This window comes from Xiphophorus hellerii, chromosome 10 (assembly GCF_003331165.1).
Source record: "Xiphophorus hellerii strain 12219 chromosome 10, Xiphophorus_hellerii-4.1, whole genome shotgun sequence".
Taxonomy (NCBI): Eukaryota; Metazoa; Chordata; class Actinopteri; order Cyprinodontiformes; family Poeciliidae; genus Xiphophorus; species Xiphophorus hellerii.
Window position 1 is genome coordinate 1,161,318 of NC_045681.1, and position 20,618 is coordinate 1,181,935.

General features: G+C 39.2%; 1 protein-coding gene across 4 annotated transcripts in view; it reads left to right on the forward strand.

The window, feature by feature from the left end:
- The first annotated feature begins 2,878 nt into the window (after window positions 1-2,878).
- Window positions 2,879-20,618, forward strand: part of LOC116726848 (SH3 and multiple ankyrin repeat domains protein 1-like) — a 51,680-nt gene continuing 33,940 nt past the window's right edge. For 2 of the 4 annotated variants that reach the window (XR_004340696.1, XM_032573729.1), the window contains exons 1-3: window positions 2,880-3,061; window positions 15,305-15,864; window positions 20,207-20,410. Coding sequence is in view for 3 of the 4 variants with exons in the window: in XM_032573729.1 (XP_032429620.1) it covers window positions 15,409-15,864; window positions 20,207-20,410 (660 nt within the window). In the remaining variant the exon portion in view is untranslated. Of the gene's footprint in view, window positions 3,062-15,304; window positions 15,865-20,206; window positions 20,411-20,618 lie in introns of those variants that run through there. The other 2 variants (XM_032573730.1, XM_032573728.1) reach the window with 2 other exon arrangements.

The window sequence follows — 20,618 nt, forward strand, 5'->3', positions numbered from 1 at the left end:
ATGTTCTTTCTACTTATGGCCCTAATATGCTGTTGGACATGATGTGTGTCAGAATAAAAATGAGTTTCTCATTTCCCACTTTCAGTCCAAAAACCAATTGGGTTTTAATTCTGGGACGAGCAGCTCGCCCAGTTCTCTTGTCAAAGCATCAGAAATCTGTTCAGAATAATTGTTTCAGTGAGACTTGCAGCACATTTTAACATTTTGAATACATTTGAATTTTTAACCACCTTTAGATTTTATTTCTAATAAGTTCTGAAACATATGTGTCGTTTTTCATCTATTTTAAAATTCTGTATGTTTTTTGTGTTGGTTTATGAGGCGCCAAGCTTTCTAACATTTAACCAAACGAGTTAAATAATCAGATAATGTTCAGTTCAGCCTCAGAGGGAAGGAAAGGCTGCACTACTGCAGCAGTTTTAAATGCAACACTTTATTTCTAAACTGTTGGCCCCAGTACTCACACCTACAGTCTCATTTCTCTTGATCTATGAACTTGTCTTATTTATGGACCTTTTAATGGAATTAATTATTTCATAGTATTGAACTATATTCCCATGACATAGAACAATAGGCCTCCTATTTACATTTTGCAGTAAAAACCTTAGTTTATTTCTAGAGTCCTGCAGACTCACTGCAGATGCAGCCACTCTGCTGCTGACAGATCTACATCCTTCAACACAAGAAATCTGAAAATTAAACATAATTATAGCATAAGCTGAAAAGTTTAAGGTACAAAGTATCATAAAAAACATCCAGGTGGTCAGACTGACCAAATCTAACCAAACTAAACCACTTTAATACTGTAACAACCTTCAGACGTATTTAAAACACAACATGTTGATTAGTAATTAGAAATAAACTAACAAAAACTCGTTTATAATCTTTAAAATTATTATATGTAAAAATAAAATACTGTTTTCTGTCAAAGTGTGTTTTCTTTGTTGAAAAGTTAAAAAAATAAAAGTTTTCTGTTTTCTTCCTTTTAATAGATTCTAAATAAATTTATAGCAGAGAAAATGTCAGAAAAACTTTTTGAAAAGAGCCAAAATTCCCATCACTGGTGCGTATTGATTAATTTGGACAGTAAATTCACTTTAAGTTGGTTTGCCAAGAAGAAGAGGAAAGATCCCCGTTAACCGAATGATTTTAGTCTCACTCCTGCATGTGTTTTATGAAATAAACATGTTTCCACATCGCACTGCTGTTGGGATGGGAGGGGCGGCCATTTTGAAACAGGAAGTCAGCCTTCCAATAACTGGTGGTAGACGGAGTTGTTTGCAGTTTCCCAGTGGAAAGTTCGACTTCGGATGGTTTTCCTGTGGATTTATCTGACTGGAAAGTCGGAATTTTAAAGTTCAGGATCTCAAACACCGGAAAGAAACAAAGGAAACGGAAATCCGGCGGCCATTCGCCTCCAGGCTGCGTCACCGCCTCCAACGGTCTGTCTTCTCCATCAGTTGTACCAAAATATTCATCATTTCCGATTTTAGAGAACTTGGTTCAGCAGTAAACCTTTCTTGTAAGATGTTTGGATCTTTTTCATAACGTATTCAGCTCTACAGGAGGTCGCAGCAGTTGTTTATTTTGTCTTTAATCGCAGTTCTGAGTTTCTGCTGTTGGGAAATAAGTTTTTTAACCGGATTGGATTAAAAAAATAAAGACGGTAAGAAGTGAAACTGATGCTGCATGGTGATGTTAGTTCACAGCAGAGGCCCGGTTTGTTCACCGGTTAAACCACCGTTAGCCTTTGACGTTCGTTATTAGCACCAGCTAGTGCTAGCTACGTTTAGCATTCACACTTTGACCTAAGAACTGTCCGGAAGTCAAAATAGAGAAGCTGTATTTAAAGTAATATGATAAATTATGTATGCGGTTTATTAACTTTTTTATGAAGTATCTTTACTCTTGAGTAAAATTTCTGGATCCATTGTGAGTAACTTAAACCAAAAACTCACCAGAGACACACCTGCAGTTTTTGTTAAAGTTTAATAAGTTTTATTTTGAAAATAATTGATTTGCAAGTTTTTTTTCTTTTGCAGTGTTTTATTTTTTCATTATTTACATAAATTATTTTTATTTTGATCTTTGAAATATCAACATTTCCACATAACTTTATACTTCGTCTGAATTTTAAACTACTAAATATGTAATGTTTTGATCCATTAATTAGTACTTGAATCGCCTTTTTATCAAATACTTTTACTTTTACTTGAGTAAAAAGATGCTATAAATATGCATAAGTAGTGCCACCATCTTCTGGCGAGACTTTTATGCAATATTCAGGTTTTTAGATGAACCTGTGAATAAGGTCTCAGAATCGCTCCATTAGCAAAACTCTGGAGGCAGAAGCAGAAAATAAATGCATGGATCATTCAGCTTGACCTAAATGTTTCTCATTTTGTAAACCAGGTCACAGGTTATTCTTTCCAACTCACTGTTGGTTAGAAATGACTAATTCTTACCCAGTATTTGGCTTAATAACCTGGTTTTATGCTGACCCGTTAACCAGCACTGTCTGACTCTGGTTGGCAAAGTAAACCTGTAATCTACAAAATGCAACAATAAAAACAAACTTATTTTTATTTTACAAATACCTCAAAGCTTCTTAAAGACCACAAAGTCATCGAATCTGAACAGGAAGTGAATAAATGAGCAGGAAACATTTGACAGGATGAATTTAACTGATTGATGGAGGAACTCAAATAATGAGGGAGGGATGTTGAAATCCAGGAGAGGAGAGGAGAGGAGAGGAGAGGAGAGGAGAGGAGAGGAGAGGAGAGGAGAGGAGAGGGATGAATCTTGCTAGAGAGAGAGAGAGAGAGGAGGTGTACAACAGAGACAGAGAGAGAGCAGCTTCGGTGGAGCAGAGAGGAGTTGAAAGAGTGTGTGTGAAGGAAACGCTGCACAGCTCAGGATGCTCCCTAGAAGATGAGAAAATGTGATCTAAAGCACTTTTTCCTCCTCGTCTCTCAGATCCTGCTCCGGTTTTTCCCTCTTTTTGTGTTTCATCAAGACGAAGGTTGAGGACCAGGAAGGAGCGCTGCGACCCGACCAAAAGGTATTTACTTTATTTCTGCTCATTTACGCCTTTAATCAGCTGGAGTTCACAGCGAATGCAAAAGATTCAGGATGAAAACAGGAGAAAGTTATTCTGGAAGCAGAAACGGAGAGTACAGGAGCTGCTCATGTCGTCCCATGGGGTCACATGTTTCACATGTTTAATGGAGGTGAGGAGGAAGAGCAAAGTGGGGCACGCTGGGGGTGATCACACAGAAAACTCTGCATTATTACTGGGTTTCACTCCAGAACCTCCCCACTAAACACCAGTCGGTTCTACTGGACCCACTGGGCGGTGTCGCTGGATCAATCCCACAGAAATGAGACTTTATTCTTCTGGATTTGACTTTACAGCCGTAATTAAATCCCTGGTGACGAGTCAGGAGTTTGCATCATGTTCGTTATGAATCATAACTGAGTTTTCATTCAACACAAATGAGGTTCTGACCCGACAGCAGAAAAAGGAAAGGAATGTGGAAGCACGTTTTACGCTCACTAAGGTTCTCCTCTGACGCTTGTTTTCAGCGAAAAAAGCACAAAAGTTTCTATTATTTTACATAAAATTTGTAATATAAAGAACATTAGCTGAAGCTGTGGTGATTCCTGTTCTGGTCCCCAGAAAATGTTCATAGAGGTGGCCAGTCCAGGTGGCAAAATCAAAAAGAGGTTTTCAATCTAAACCGAATTTTATTCTGGTAAAAAAAAGTATAGTTGTGAGGAAAAAGTGTTGGAACTGGGAGGTGAGACGAACCAAACGGGAACTCATCAACACCTCCTGCCTGCTTGCAGCTTGCAGCACGTCAGCTGCTGGAAAAGGTGGAAACCTCTCACACGTCTGCAGAGACAAACCGCGCGTTCACACCGACCCGACCGGTCCCAGGCCCGGCAGAACCGACCCGGTTACGCCGCCGCTCTGCAGCGTTTCATCCTGTGACGCATAATTGACTGAACTTCTCAGGAGCCAAAGCAAAATGAGCAATACTTTAACAGCACAGCCTCTGCTGGACAATTGGACCGTGGGGAATTAATTTGGGAAACGCAGCAAACAAAGTGGGCAATTTGGAGCCGAGTGAGCAGAGAGAGATTAATGGCTTCCTCACAACACAGAACAATTGATCAGAACGGAGCAAACAGAACCAGGAGAAGACGGGAGGTTCAATGAGACGTTTGGCAACGTTAAGTTCAGTCCGCTTTAACCGACTCCAGTCCGCTTTAACCCGACTCCAGTCCGCTTTAACCCGACTCCAGTCCGCTTTAACCGACTCCAGTCCGCTTTAACCGACTCCAGTCCGCTTTAACCGACTCCAGTCCGCTTTAACCGACTCCAGTCCGCTTTAACCCGACTCCAGTCCGCTTTAACCGACTCCAGTCCGCTTGCCTTGAAATTCCAGTTTGTTTGGGGAGGTGTGAATGCTAATAGAACTCTAATCTGAACTCTAGTCTGCCTACACATATCAGCTTTATTTTGGTAAATTTACAACATTACAAAAAAGAAAACAAATTAAAAGACCATTTTACAAACTAACAATTTACCAAAAGAGGAACTGGGTACTTCCTTATACTCAGCCAGCAAGCTTCAATATTTAATACTGGAGGCCTCTCCAACAGCAGGAAATGGACTACAGCGCAGGGCATTCTGGGTAAAAACAACCAAAGCTAACATGTTAACCTAGCACCAGCAGCAGAAATGGCTCCTGGTCTTTAGCCAAAGACTAAAGAGAAATCCTCCAACCGCTAAACTCTGACGCCTCCATCTTGTTTCCATCTGGTGAAGAAGGAAGTTGCTCTCAGCGTCTTCAGAGGTTTTTGTGTTGTTTCCTTCAGTGGTTCTTGGTGCAGCGCCCCCACAGGCCAGGAGGGGAACAGGTTGGTTTGACTCAGAACCACAGCAGCTGGAGGTGGAGCAGATGATGAAGTTTTGAATCCAAATCTACCGCACTATCTGGTGTGAAATCTTCCTGATCAGACGTAGAAGAGCACATCGCCCCAGAGGAATCTGTGGTTTGTGATTTCCACCACAGCAGCCTTGGTGTTTCCCCTGCAGTCTGTCGTCTGGCTGCCTCGGCCTGTTTCTGCATCGCAGCAGAGACCAGCAGTCGATAACCAGATGCCGTGTCCTCCACCAATTCTCCCGGGTTTGAAGACATCATGGCGTCCAGCTGAGGAGACGTTTCCCTGACGGCTCTGTGCTGCAGGGGTCCGGCTCCGGTCCGATCGCTGCAGCGAGAAAACATGCAAGAACCACAGAAATGTTCCTATATCAGACCCACAGGAGCAGTAAGCCGGAGGCAGAGTGCAGCCACAATACTGAGTGTCACGCACAAAATATGTGATATATCAGGCTGTAATTTATGGAAAATGTGCAGAAAGGAAAAAGTATTACTTCACCTGATTAAACAATCTGCAGAGTAAATATTTTTTTATTGTAGCGGTTTTGTTATGATCTTGGAGCTGCATGCTTTATATTATTGCATATGGAAAAGTGTGAAGCCTTTTTCTGTTGGACCGTTTTAAAGTGAAAGTTGAATGTTTTCGGATGAAACTCGTTGACATGGAAGGTGGATGATCTGTAACGAGTCCTGCTGACACGCTGCTGCCGTGTCTAACAGCTTCCATTAGCCACTTGTTGGCGTCTGTCCCTCCGCGTTACCGTTAAGTCTCCGGACAGGGAAGGTAAGTGAAGCTGTCACTGGTGGACACGCTGTAGGTGTGTGTCTGTGTGTGTGTGTGTGTGTGTGTGTGTGTGTGTGTGTGTGTCTGGCTGGTCTGTCGGCTGCTTTGTTCGTACATTCGGTTCGACGTTTTGTGGGATAAAATCAGGATCTGAACCTCCATGTTCTTCATTTGTTGTTATAAAGATGATGCTGACCTTTGAACTCTGTTTAAAGGAGACTTTAACGCACTTCCTGTCACATCATTTTGTGTTCAGTAAAATTAAAATATTTGCTAACTCATAAAAACTTGGAAAAATAGAATTTAATATTCATAGCCTTTGAATAGGCCTAGACAACAAATCATAGCAGTATATCTCACAATTGACATGTGATCAATATTAATAGATAATACATTTTTTAGAATATTCACTGAACTCTGATCCAGAACCGCATGGCATTCTGGGAGATTTAAACAGAGGAAAGACAGAGGTTTAGCTCTAAACCTCTCACAGCTAGCTAAGGTTGGTGGAATCAACTAACTCACTCTTTCCTTGGTTGCCTAGCAACAGCCTGCTGGGTAACAGGGAGTTTTAAATTGCCCTCCAACTTTGGTTGCCTAGCAACAGCCTGTTGAGTAGCTTGGGCAGCAGCAGTTTCAAGTTTCCCCACTTTGTCCCAAAACTGCTAAAAAATAAAAAAACAACAGCGTGAAATGAAAACGGGATAAAACAGGAAACGTGATGTCACCAGTTTGGCAATATTTCAGATATTTAAAACAAAAAAAACTAATCAATGACTATCTATATCGACTAATACAAAACTTTTATTGTGAAAGGTTGAACTGCCATATTGTCTTTTGAACTTTGTAATATTTGTCACATTACAACCACATAATAATGTTTTAGTGGGACTTTATGTGATTTAACATCATTATGAAGCAAAAGAACATAAATACATGATTTTCACATTTTCTTTGAAAAACTAAATCTGTAAAGTGCGTCTTGCAGTTCGTCAACTTGTAGAATAATTTTTTCAGCAATTATATAATTGCTGAAAATTATATATTATACAATTATACTGCAAGTCTGTGTACAGTTTTAAGTAAATAATTTGTTAATATTGATTAAATAGTTCTAGGTCCCTTGGCAGATTATTTGATTATTTCACTTATAACCAGGTAAAATGTTTTATAAGTGAAATAATCTGCCAGTGGAACTAGAACTATTTAATATTATTCACTAGAAACAAGCTCCTGTTTTCTGCTGAAGTTACCTGTTAGTGCAACTGGACACTAGACAGTAAATACTGGGTCAGATTTAGTGTTTTGCAGTGCATTGATGCGTTTTCTTCCTCTGAATCTGTATTTGGGACACATTCATAGGAAACTTGTAAACATGATGCAAAGCAGCTTCATTTCCCTTCTATAGATCCAAAGTAAACGATAAAAGCGAGTGTGATGAGCGCTGATTGGGTGTTTTCTGCTCCGGAGCTGCAGGATCCATGTTTACATGCAGCGCTGCGTTAAAATGGAGCGAGGGACGTTGGATCATAAATCTGTGTTGCTCTCAGGTCTCTGGGCCCTTCCAGCCCAGTTTAGCCTAAGCGAGGCCCTCAGTGCACATCCAACCTGACCCAATTAAATCCAGAGTAAAGAGGAACCATAGCCCACTTTGATCAGATGCAAACCAAACTCAGGGAAACTCTGATGCAGCTGCTCACGATGATTTCATCTCAACGCTTCTGACAAACAGAAAAAAGCCTGAAAGCTGCATTAGCAGTCAGTTTCCGGAGGTGGCAGCATGATTGTTGGACCGTTTTAAAGTGAAAGTTGAATGTTTTCCACTTCCCTTGGTGAGGGAAGTGGCTTCTCTGTGGCGTGAAGCTTCGTAGATGAATCAACGGGAACTGAGATGAAAGCAGCGGATATTAATGGGTGAAAATGATTTTATTTACCCACTTAGCTGGTGATTAGCATGGTTAGCTGTGGTTTGTCTGTGTTTGATGAGACGTTCAGAGGAAACTGAAACTGTTTGGACAGATAAATCCACTGGTTCCTTTGTGAATTCACCAGTAAACTGAATAAAACTCAAATATTTCTCCTGATTTGACCAAATATTGGTTTGGTTACAGATCAGAAACATGCAGCAGATTGATAGGCTAAGAAAAAAGTTTATTATTACAGTTTGACTTTATTTCTGTAATTTTTATTGTCACATGACTTTATTCTGGTAAAATTACAACTTCATTCTCAGATTATCATGAGATACGACTTAATTCTCATAATATGATTTTATTTTCGTGATATAAATAAAAGTAATACTACCACTTTATTCTTGTTATTTTGACTTTATTCTCTGAGGTTTTTCTTGTGTTTTTACAACTTTATTTTTGTGATATAACTTTATTTCCATATCACAACTTTATTCTGCTATTTTATAACTTTATTTTCATGTTATTACAACTTTATTGTCTTACAACCTTTTTCTTGTTAAATTTGACTTTATTCACTTTATAGTTTCATAATATATTTTTGGGATATTAGGACTTTATTTTTGTAAATAAATGCATAGTCATACGACTTTATTCTGGTAATATTTTAACTTTGTCATGTTATTTTATTCTCATATTACAAATTTATTCTGATAGTAGGTCTTAGTTTCTGTTTGACTTTATTCTCATTCTATACTTTCGTTATATTACGACTTAATTCTTGTAATGTGACTATTTTTGTAATCTAATTTTATTGTTATAAGCCTTTTGTTAATACTTTTATTCTGGGAATATTAGGACTTTATTCTTGTGTTGTTTCAACTTTATTGTCGTAGGAGTTTTTTCTTATGATAACTTTATTCTGGTAATATTACCGCTTTCATATCATTTTGACTTTAATGTTATACAACTTTTTTTCTCAATATTGTGACTATTTTCATAATATTTTATTTTGGTGACATAACTTTACTGTACAACTTTATTCTGGTATTTTCCGACTTTATTCTCATACTATTGCAAATTTATTATCGTATGACTTTTGTGTTTGTTAAATTTGACTTTATTCTTGTAATCTAAATAAAAGTCGTAGCCTAGCCGTAATACTGAATCGTAGGAATGCGAATCATTGAGAGTTCAGTGATAAAACATGAGAAAATTCACAAACAGAATTTTGAACGGTGAAAACTTTCAGGTTTTAGTTGTTATGTTACAAAATTATTCATAACCTTTAAATTTTAAAGTCACATTTTGTCACATTACAACCTCGGACTGAAGCGAAAGGCTGATTGCGTGTAATACTGCGTCAGAGCGCCCCCCCCAGGCCGATGGTTAGCGTAGCATCGTTCATATGGCGGTGCCTCGGTCCGCCCCGGGTCGGAGTGTTTTCGCGCTGCAGGCGCTCCAAACGCGGCGGACGGCTGCAGACCCAGTCAAACGCAGAGAGATGGAGGACAGATCTTGGCCGCTCCACTTTTGCAGGATGTAAAAGTGGGACAATCTGTTCCTTGGATGATCTCCAATTCTACTTTCCGGGGACCGATACACTGAAAATATATCTATACACAAGCTCTGTCCTACATTAGAGGAGAGTGAGGGAGAGACTGACGGAGAGAAGTGACAAGTTAAAGGTCTTCATGGCGCATTGTGCTGGGCTAAAGGCGCAGACAGGCAGCGTAATGTTTCACAGATCATTCAATGAAAGGAAAGCAGATATTACTTTACATTAAATTACTTTACCTCAGTTTGACCTCTATGTGGGGAAGATAAAGAACTGTGACATGCAGAAACAGGAAGTCGAGTCATTGTTGATCTTTTTATAAACCAGTGATGTCCAAAGTTTTTGCCATTAGAGCCAAAAATGTCAAGATAAGATTACTTAAGGGCCACATTTTGTGTCTTTAGACATTTTTAAAAATCTATTCAATAATATACTAATTAGACAATATTTTCATAAAGCATAGAAGTTTCATTTTTGTAGAAGAGGAATTTCTACAAAATGGTAGAAATTCCTACAAACTTTTGAAATTTCTACAAGTTGTTGATCTAATTCAGTTACTGTTGGCTGAATTAGATCAATTGTTATTGATGTAATTCAACCAATAATGGCTGAATTAGATCAGGTTATTTTCCTCTGATAAATATTATTCACAAACTACCTCCATTCCTTCTTCCAGGCGGCCATGTTTGTTTACTCTCGTTTCCCGTCTGACGTCTGAATTTCGGTGATTCGGTCCTGCAAACATTTTAAGTTTGCAGGACTTTAACTGCCACTGTGTGTTTTGGTTGGATGGGACTGAATCTGAGCCTCAGCCAGAGGCTGAATACCTGCTACATGTGGGCCTGTTCAGGGTTTATGAGAGCAGTAGCTTATCAAATAAAACACAACGGCGCCATAAGGAGCAGCAGTAGTGATAATTCAGGCACATAGAAGAAGTTTACTTTTGGCTGAGAAGCTGATGATGATGTTCAGGGACCAACAGCTGGGATGGAGATGCTGTCGCTGCAGAGAAAAGCAGCTAAATTAGGACAAATGAAGTCCTGCTTCTATGATTTCTGAGGAAAGTATTTCAGGAGGTTAATTACCCCAGTTATTATAGTTTCCACACAACTTATTCCTTCCTTTTCTGATGTTACAGTTTCATTTGGCCTTCACTCTCACCTTCCTTTCTGCTGCTGTAATCCTCTTTCTGCTTGAATCTGACTACTTTGCTTTATGCAAACTAAACTCATGTTTCTCTCCTGTGATTCCTCCCATCACTTTTACATCCCAATTAGTTTCTTCTGGCTGCTCTCTGCCGCTCCCTGGCCTGACTTGCGAATGCTCGACTCTGTTCAATATTTAATGAGTCTTTGTTCATAAATCAGCCGCCTCTATTCCCTCACAGGCAGCGTGAATGATGGCATTAAAAACCAGAGTGTTAACAAGCCATTCTTAGTCAGCTTTTCATGAAGCTTTTGCCAGAAATTTGATGCCTTTTAAAAATCCAAATCATAATCACAGAAATCCAAAAGGGATTTTCAATGAAAAAGTTCCTTTTTTGCTGTATATATCTCATCAAGACATTTTTGGTGGTAATATTGCATCTATATTATTCTAATATTATGACTTTATTCTCGTAATAAAAAAAAAATCTTAGCATGGCCGTAATTTCCGTCAGAGCCATTAAGACCACAACCCAATTTCAACATTATATTTTATATTATTTACATTGTTTGTCTTGTTTCATTTTGTTCCTGTGTTTTTATTGTTTTAAATAATTATTTCAAACTAGAGAAACTGTAAGAGGAAACAGAACTGCTGTCTTCACCCCCTTCAAAATAAGAGCATGAATGTAAACATCTTAACGACTTGAAGAATTCGTAACATTCAATAATCAAAACTTCAACACCTGAAACACTTCATTCACCTGAAAGTTTACAAAACAAGCTATCTGTAATTTATCTGTAAAATGTTTACCGAGGGGATTTACAGATTACAGATTTACAGACAAAGATTTTTTTTTTATCTTAAATGTGAAATTTTTTTTTTTTTTTTGCACAATTTTGGCCAACTTCTTCTTACATCCTTACCAGTAAGTGTGGAGGATAATGTAACACAACCAGTAGCCATGCAGAGCCAGGAAGAGGAACCATATAACCTGTGATGTGTAGCTGTACCAACATGATTGTTGGACAGTGTTAACTTTCTGTGAAGTTGCTAAGTGCTGAGAGGATTAGCTACAACTGTGGCCACTGATGAAGAGCAAGGGTAAAATATTTTTTTAAATCCCCGTTTGAGGAGTTTTATTAGACCCAATCACCTATCAAGCATACAGTGGATCCCAAAGGTGTAAGAGCAAAATCTTACACCTTTGGGCCGTCGGCGCCGGTCCAGATTGTGTTGTTGTTTCAGCAAATGGCTTCTTTTAAAAAGTTCGTATGCTGCAGGTGACTGTTATTCAATTACTAAATTAGTTAATTATTTCAATAATTGATTCATTATGATTAATCATTTCAGCCCTAGCTGATACTAAATTAGTTTTATTTTATTAACTTACCGTTTAAAATGAACATGTTGACATAAAAGTTTATTTTACAATGAGCAGCTGAGCATCAATCAACCATCCATAGATGCATCGATGTTGTGTTTAATGAATATGAATACACCACTGTACTAAATCAGTATACTTCATTATACCTTAGTAGAATATTATATTATATTTTTAAAAGTAAAAATTGGTCTTCTCTCTTTGGTTTCCTTTAGGAGATAATTCCTCAGATGGAAATGCATCATTTTGTTTGTTTATTCTGACTTTTTTTTTTTTTTAATCTCTGTTCCTCTCAAATTATTAATGCTATCTCTTTTAACAAATCTTTTTTGAAAATGAAAATCAAAATATTTCATAAATGTTTTATTTTAAGTATGTGCTTATGTTTGCCACCAGGTTTATTTTTTTCCATTTCATCTCCCATCAGATTTTTTGTTTCTGTTGAATTTAACAGGACAATTATCAAATTAAAGGTGGGAAAAGTTTTTAAATAATTCATCAAGGTCTAACTTTTTAATATTTCAGTCTGGGGTTTACACCATTGAGCCGCTGGCTGTCATTTCCTCTCAGCTCAGCGTTGTTGGACGAGCCAAAAACCTAATGAAGGTTAACGAAGCAAAGTCACAGAATCGTCGTCATCTTCAGCAGGACTTCCTCCGCCGCCGCTCATCGCCAGTGGCAGCGATCAGCGTCTGAATGACTTAGATCACTGTCCTGATTCCAGTTGTGTCTCTGCGGGATCCATCCGTCCATCTGCGCTTTCTGATACGGCTGGATTCAGAGCGTCGGCCTGCCAGTCACATACTGGGAGATCCCCGGCGTTTCTCTTCACCAGCCAGCCGGCCGTCGGCGCCGTCTGGACCGGTGCCGACAACGAAAATACTGCACCCGGACCAAAGAGAAACCAGGACACGACACGAGCAGGCACCAGGATGTGAAATGGGATGTGCAGTGAGCCAAAAGCTGCTTCACATCCTGCCTGTTGCAGCTTGTAATCAATTTCTCCCCAACATTTTTTATCTGGGTTGAGTTAACAGGAAGACATCCGAGTCCTTGATCCACAACCGCCTGGTATGTCAGCACGGATATTTCCCCGTCATATCCTGAGGACAGAATATCGTCTCCTGATTGTGGAGAGTTCAGGTCACATGCAGGACTTCATCAGCTGAAATGGAATAAAATATTTCCAAAAACTGCAATTTAGCAAAAACAGGTTTACACTGAATAAACTGAAAAATAATGAGTGCAGCATGTCTTCTGATCCATCCATCACGTTTATTTGTAGAGCATATTTCAGCAACAAATATGCTCAAAGGTTTTTGCATCATATAAACACAAGTCAGAAAAACATCAACCAGTCACCAACTGAGAAACCAACAACAAACATCACATTTTGTCCAGTCCCACCAACAAAATCATTAATATCCATCAATATGTCGGTCAGTGTTCAGTGATGTGCAGCTCTAACCAGCTGGTTTTAATCTGGATTTAAAGGAACTCAGTGTTTCGGCTGTTTTGCGGTTTTCTGGTTTGTTCTAGATTTGTGGTGCATAGAAGCTGCATGCTTTAATTCAAACATAGTTAAAATGTCATCATTTATATAATCCAAGTATCTTCAGAGTCTTTGTGGACAGTGATGCTGTATACTGGAAAGATCTCCAGTAGCAGTCAGTCTGGCAATGACTTTGAATAAGCCTCTGACTGAAGACTGTTGCTGTATGAGAATCTGATGACTGTCCTGACATGCTAAGAGTGTAACATCCAGACAGCAGAGACCTCCATTACGTCCTGAGATATTCACCACAGACTATCAGACTGTAGGGTTCGACCTCTCGTCTAAACTGAGGAATGCTAGCTGCCAGCACCGCTAGCACAGCCAGCTGTATTCAGGTTGCTAAGGGAACGGCCAAAAACCAAAACACACAGCAGTTTCTCACTTAAGGCAGGATAAGTCTTACATGGACAAATGATTAGAAAACATGGCCGAAACCGCAGTGGCTGGACTTTACTTGGAATACTGAAGCCATTTTGTTCACAACAAGATCATCAGTTCTCAAGTTGAGTTGAGTAAATAAAACAAACGGATCCATACCTTCAGTTTACAGTTTGTGTTGAAAACTGTAAACTTTCATAAAAACAGAATTCATAGTTGGCGTGCAAAGGGCAGATAAAATGCAACAATTTCTACCCATCTTGGTCTGAATTAGCAGTCATTTTGACTGCAGGGAATTTAGTTCAACAGCAGGGGGCGCAATGGGAAGAAAGGCATTCCCATAATATGCTGCTGTCACAATTGTTCCACAATTGGGATGTTAGGTGTGTTCAAAGTGACTTCAATGAATTGCATTTAGGGGTATCAGAGTAAAGGTGGCATAATCCAGTTTATTACACATTTTTAAAATTTTTATTACTAACGAATACTGAAAACTTCCCGTTCACACAACTGTACTTTGTCCAGCACATTAAATCATTATGAAATACACTGAGGTTTGAAGTTGTAATGTGACAAATGCTCAAGTTTTGCAAGGCTGTGTAAATGGCGTTATTTATACTGAGTGGCAGCAAAAATACTTTATTTTACTTTACATAATGTTTTTACTTCCGTTACAGACGTCCTGATCGTTTTTGTGAAGCTGCCCAGACTTTGACTCGTTTTTCTTCCCTTTAGAAACTTTTATGTAGATTTTCTCATGTGGTTTGAAATAAGCAGGAAGGGGAGCGAAGAAACCTTCACTTAGACCAAAGGTTCCCAAAGTGGGGGTTTGAGCCCCTGCAGGGGTCTCGAGAGACTAAGTGCAGGGTCTCGAAATTATTTTCAGATTCATAGTGACTCATAGCAACACTTGTAAAAACATTGCTAAAGGGTTGATAGATTGGCCATGTTGAGATGACTTCCTGGATGCGGAGCTTCAGAAAGACCGGGAACTTTTAAAGAGACAGAGGTACCATAGTTACTCGATTTTGCTATAAAGTGGAACTATGTCCCTGGAAAACATATAATACTTCCCCTTTAAATGAATGGAGGGAAATAATTATGTATATTTTTAGGGGGTTGCCGGGTTGCCAGTAGGGGTCACCAGGTTGCCGGTAGGGGGTCATTAGAGTTTTGGCCGAAGGAAAAGTGGAAGTCAGGATTTTGTTTCCTTCCAGGGACAGAATGACCTTGGCTGAAACCGTTCCATAGAATATAATGAATATCATCAGATGTTTATTTTCCATTTGGCTTCTCCATTACCACCAAGCAGGAATGATCTTGACCTCGTGTGATGCCAGATTGCACATCCACTTCACTCTCTTCTGCAAAGAACCTGTGATGCAAATTCAGAGTTTATATTTAGCCTGTCTTCCATCAGCCTGCTGCTCCCCAGTGCATTCCTACTGGCTAAATGTGAAATGTGGACCAGCTCTGTGCTACTTCACATGTGGACTTATTAACATTGCCACTGGCTAGTTTTGCTACTATTGCTCTTGTCTTTTCCATGTTTGATTTACACCGTTGCTAATTTTGTTGACTTTATGTTGTTTGTGAATGAGGAGCCGAAGTTGACTCAGTTTTCTGCCTGTTTTCCACAGCATGTTCCCACGGATGGAGCCGCTCTCATGGGACAGCCATGTTTTGTCCCCATGACAGCTAGATCACTCAGCCCTCTCTGCAGTGACCACCTGCACAGCAAAGGATGCTGGGAAATAATGAGCATTTTTATTCCAGTCAGGACGACAAAGATGGGGAGGATGAGGAGGAAGAAGAAGAGCAAAGGCGAGGAAGTGACGAAGGCCTGTGGAGCAGGGAGAACGGAGGACTAGAAGGACTGGGGGGGAAGGAAATGATCGGCGGACGCCAGGCCTGGGAAGGGAAGGGCGGTGAGGCGGTGAAACCGGCGGCCATTGTGGTCGGCAGACAGAGAATGGACCGACCACTGAGACCCGGTAACCTGGACAACCGGGGCATTGCCCACATGTCCAATCAGGCACAAATGCATCACCACGCTGCCAACAAGCTGCAGCAGCAACACCTCATAGCAGCAAAACGGCGAGCGCTGATGGAGCGCAGCATGACCGCCGTGGCGCCTCATGAGGATGCCTTCCTGACTATGATGGTGTTCCGCATCGGGATCCCTGACATCAAACAGACAGTAAGTGCATCAGAACCAAAATGGGTCCAAAACAACGAGGGATCCACTTTTTCACTTCTGATACTGATATACCGATCCGATACCAAGAAACAGCTGAACTGACATAAGACGATTCTTTTTTTAAACATAGAACGTGAACAATACATCAATAACATCTACTGCAATAAACACATAATATCAATAGATAATACAGCTGATAGAATATTCAATATATATATAATAATCAAGGTTGGTGGAATCAACTAACTCATTCATTCTTTGGTTACCTAGCAACAACCTGCTGGGTCAATTTCCCCCTGACTTTGGTTACCTAGCAACAATCTGTTGAGTAACTTGTGCAGCAGCAGTTTAAGGTTTCACCACTGTGCCTCATTACTGTGGAGTGAAAATTGTTGATAAAACAGGAAAGGTCACACCACCAATTTTTAATATTTCAGAAATTTAAAACAAAAGAGCTGATCAATAATTATCAATATTGACTTATATTAAACACATTGTGATAAGTTTTTCAGCCATCATGTTGTTCATCTAACAGACATAAATGTACTGAACTACAAATTTATTTCATAACTTCACCAGTACAGCACTTAAATACATGAATAGCTTCACAAGCTTCTCAGGCTTGGTCAAACATGAAAACAAGACGACTTTAATTTTTTCATTTAGTGTAATTAGGAATATATCAGCAAATGTAAAATAAATAAGAAATAAACTTACAAGAACAACAGGTTGAATACCTTGGTCAAACATGTAAACAAACTGCAACAATTAGTCATTCTAATCTAATAAAATAAATAATAAAGCATGATGTCACTCAGAGCATAAACCATAGAAATAGAATGAATAGATCTGCCCTCATGGATCAGGCATATTGTTATTGATATCTAGAATTTTTTTTGATATTGGGACTGATACAGATATTAATATTGGATCGGTGTATCTTTAAAACAAAAAACTGAGTTCAATAAAGACGTGTTAAAAGTTTGGTCTTGTCACAAGCAGGCCACTGACTGGAGGTCTTTCCAAAAGAGGAAGTAGTTCAAGCCGAGTCTCTCTGGTATTACTGCCTCAGAGAAAGATTCAGTTTAATTTGACACTATAACAAATATTAATACTGTATAGCTTCTGCGCAGTAATATTCATCAGACACATTAACATCCCATCATTTAAAAGACAAAAACAAACGTGTGAAAATTCAGATCATTTAGTACAGGAGGACAAAAACTTGTTAATGTTTAGTTTGACAAAAGTCCCACATTTAGCAGAGTTGCATAAATATTGGCACTAGCAAGTATTTGTTCTTTATGTTCATCAAATTTTTAAAGAATTTTTAAAAATTGGTAATCCATGACCAAACAGTCATGGGATGGGATACATCCATCCGTCCATTCATTCATTCGTCCATCGGTTGGTTAGGATTACCCAAATAATTCTAATAATTTCCAGAAAACAAAGACAGAGAAATATTCAGATCATTTTTATCTCTTTGTTAAAGAAACGAAAGTAATTCTTTACACCAAGTGTGTAAACATAAAAAAGCAAATGGAAAGCAGAGCAAACCTCATCATCAGAGAAGAAGTGACTCCATCAGTCAACATGGCAATGTTGGAACCTGCGTGGGTCACTCACAGCCAATTAGCTCCCACATCTGGAGTTAGCATCACTTCACACTTCCTGCAGCTGGTAGCAGGTGAGAACTGGCAAACCCACACACAAGCAGCAGCAAGGTGATGAAACCCCACCCACTCTGCTTCCAACTCCCTCAACATGCCCAACGTTCTACATGTCAGTTAATCTGCCCTCAATATAACAGTAATTGCTAATTATCTAATAGGGTTTTAATGAGTTTGGGAAGAGCCAAGGAGTGAGAAACATGCAGAGGGTTTCTGTTGTTCTTCAGTCTACATATATGCCTGAAGAAAAGGCAGGAAGGAAAAGCTGCACTCCAATTAGATTACAGTGCTGCAGAAGGTGTCACTGTGACATCCAGGCTGCGCCATAACTACAGGCCATCAGAAGTAAACACACACCGTCCCCACAAACACACTTGTTTGATTTACACCGTTGCTAATTTTGTTGACTTTATGTTGTTTGTGAATGAGGAGCCGAAGTTGACTCAGTTTTCTGCCTGTTTTACATATACACACCATCCCCACAAACACACTTTACCTCATTCATACACACACCGTCCCCGTAAACACACTTTACCTCATTCATACACACACCGTCCCCGTAAACACACTTTACCGCATTCATACACACACCGTCCCCGTAAACACACTTTACCTCATTCATACACACACCGTCCCCACAAACACACTTTACCTCATTCATACACACACCGTCCCCGTAAACACACTTTACCGCATTCATACACACCCGGTACCCACAAACGCATGATACCGCATTTGTACACACACCGTCCCCACAAACACACTTTACCTCATTCATACACACACCGTCCCCGTAAACACACTTTACATCATTCATACACACACCGTCCCCGTAAACACACTTTACCGCATTCATACACACCCGGTACCCACAAACGCATGATACCGCATTTGTACACACACCGTCCCCACAAACACACTTTACCTCATTCATACACACACCGTCCCCGTAAACACACTTTACATCATTCGTACACACACCGTCCCCACAAACACACTTTACCTCATTCATACACAAACACACAGGCTCAGGTACGTCACCGCATACCTCCAAGGGACTTGGGAGGCATCGCTACGGCAACGGCTGCCTGCCTCCACTAATGAAACTGTTGCCATGCCAATAGATTTGGCCATACTATGAGAGCGATGCTGAGCTGTGCAGTTTTACCTACAGAACTGATGAAACAGAACAGCTGCGAGGGTCTGTTAGGATCAATTTAGATTTAACAAAAAGGGATTGATCTGAGAAATTTTCTGAAAATCTTGGAAATGACCCACTTTGGAAAGTTTCAGATTTGCTAGAAATAGCTAAGAAATTTTGAGATTAATATTTCTAGAATACACGAGAAAATTTGAGTTTGAAAAATCAAAAATTTGCAAAAAAAGAAAAAACCTAAAATTTTGAGATTCTGAGAATTTTATTTACAGAAATCTTGGAACTTTCTGAGTTTGAAAAGTCAAACATTTACTAGAAAAAAACTGATATTTTTTCAAGAAAAGAAACTTGGAACTTAATGAGTTCAGGCAGAACACAGGAAACATCCGAGGCCAGAAAAAAACAATGAGATATTTTCTACAGCAGTTTGTTGTTTTCCTTGTAGGAGTTGGTGTTAATTTGACACTTTCTATACAGAACAAACGATAAACATTCATATCTGCTCCTCTTTATTCTAACACTGTAATAAGTGTAGTGTGAAAATAAAAAACTTCACTGCACCAAACAAAAGGATGACAGCAGTTATTTTATAGAAATATTGTATGGTTGTTAATTATTTAAATCGCATTAAATTCTGCAGAGATAATATTCTCTTTCATTCATCACAAGCCGTCATGATGATTCACACATTTACACATCAGTAGTTAACAACAGCATAACAACTATGGACACATTTATGTTTAAATAAATTATATTATTTATATTAATTATATTATTATTATATTATGTTTAACAGTATTTAGTGTGGAAGAAACTGACTGAAATATAATAAGATAAAATGCTAAATAAAGTAAAGTGAAATTAAATTAAAGAAAACAAGATATATTGAGATAAGATGTATTAAGATAAACGACATACCAGAATAAAGTAAAGATAATAAAATTTGATTAAGTTCCATTTAATGAATAAAAGGTGGATAAACACCACTAAATGTAGGTCAAGTAGGTCAGTCTGTTACAGTAACACGTTTCCAGGCTGGATTCATCTGACCACAGCAGTAGTAGATTAGCTGATTTAAACACCTGCTCTACTGATGATCTGGCAGAGTTGGTTTGTGGGTCAGTTTTGTTTCAAACTGAACCAAAACACTGAATTCTGCAGCACATCTACATGTTAAGGTTATCAGAGTCAAGCTAGCATTACTGACCTACTTCTCTCTCTCTGATTTTTTAAAATTAAAACTTTTTCCTGACCTGATCTGGTTGTCATAGTGATGACGACAGCAAAGCACTGCGTCCCATTTTCTTTTTTATATCGTGTACATTTTTAGCTCCTTGTGTTGACAACTTAACAGTTAAAACCAACACAAGTCATCATCAGCAACCAGCTTTTTACACACATGACGTCACATTGCACCATGTCTATAAAACTGAACCCCTCCACTGTGTGTGTGTGTCTGTGTGTGCGTGTGTGTGTGTGTGTGCGGGTGTGTGTGTGTGTGTGTGTGTGTCAGCGGTGCCTCCAGTTTGACCAGGACTGCACCGTGTGGAGCGCCAAGCAGCAGATCGTCTGTTCGCTTGGCGAGTCCCTGTGGGACGTCTACAACTACGGACTCTTCCAGCCGGCTGGAGAAGGACGAGATGCCAAATTCCTGGAGGAGGAGCGCCCCCTACGGGACTATGCACGCACCTTTGAGAAAGGGGTTCCCTACCTCGAGGTAGGGACTTAGGTTACTCATAACCAAAAATTGTAGACGACCAAAAAAAGTATTTGGTAAAAAGTCTACTCAAGTACAGAGTAACTGAACAAATTATCAATCATTTAGTATTGAAAAATTACATCAGCAGATGGACCAAAACATATTTATTTGGAAATTTTGGTATTTTAAGGACCAAAATAAAATTGGCTTATATGAATAATGACAT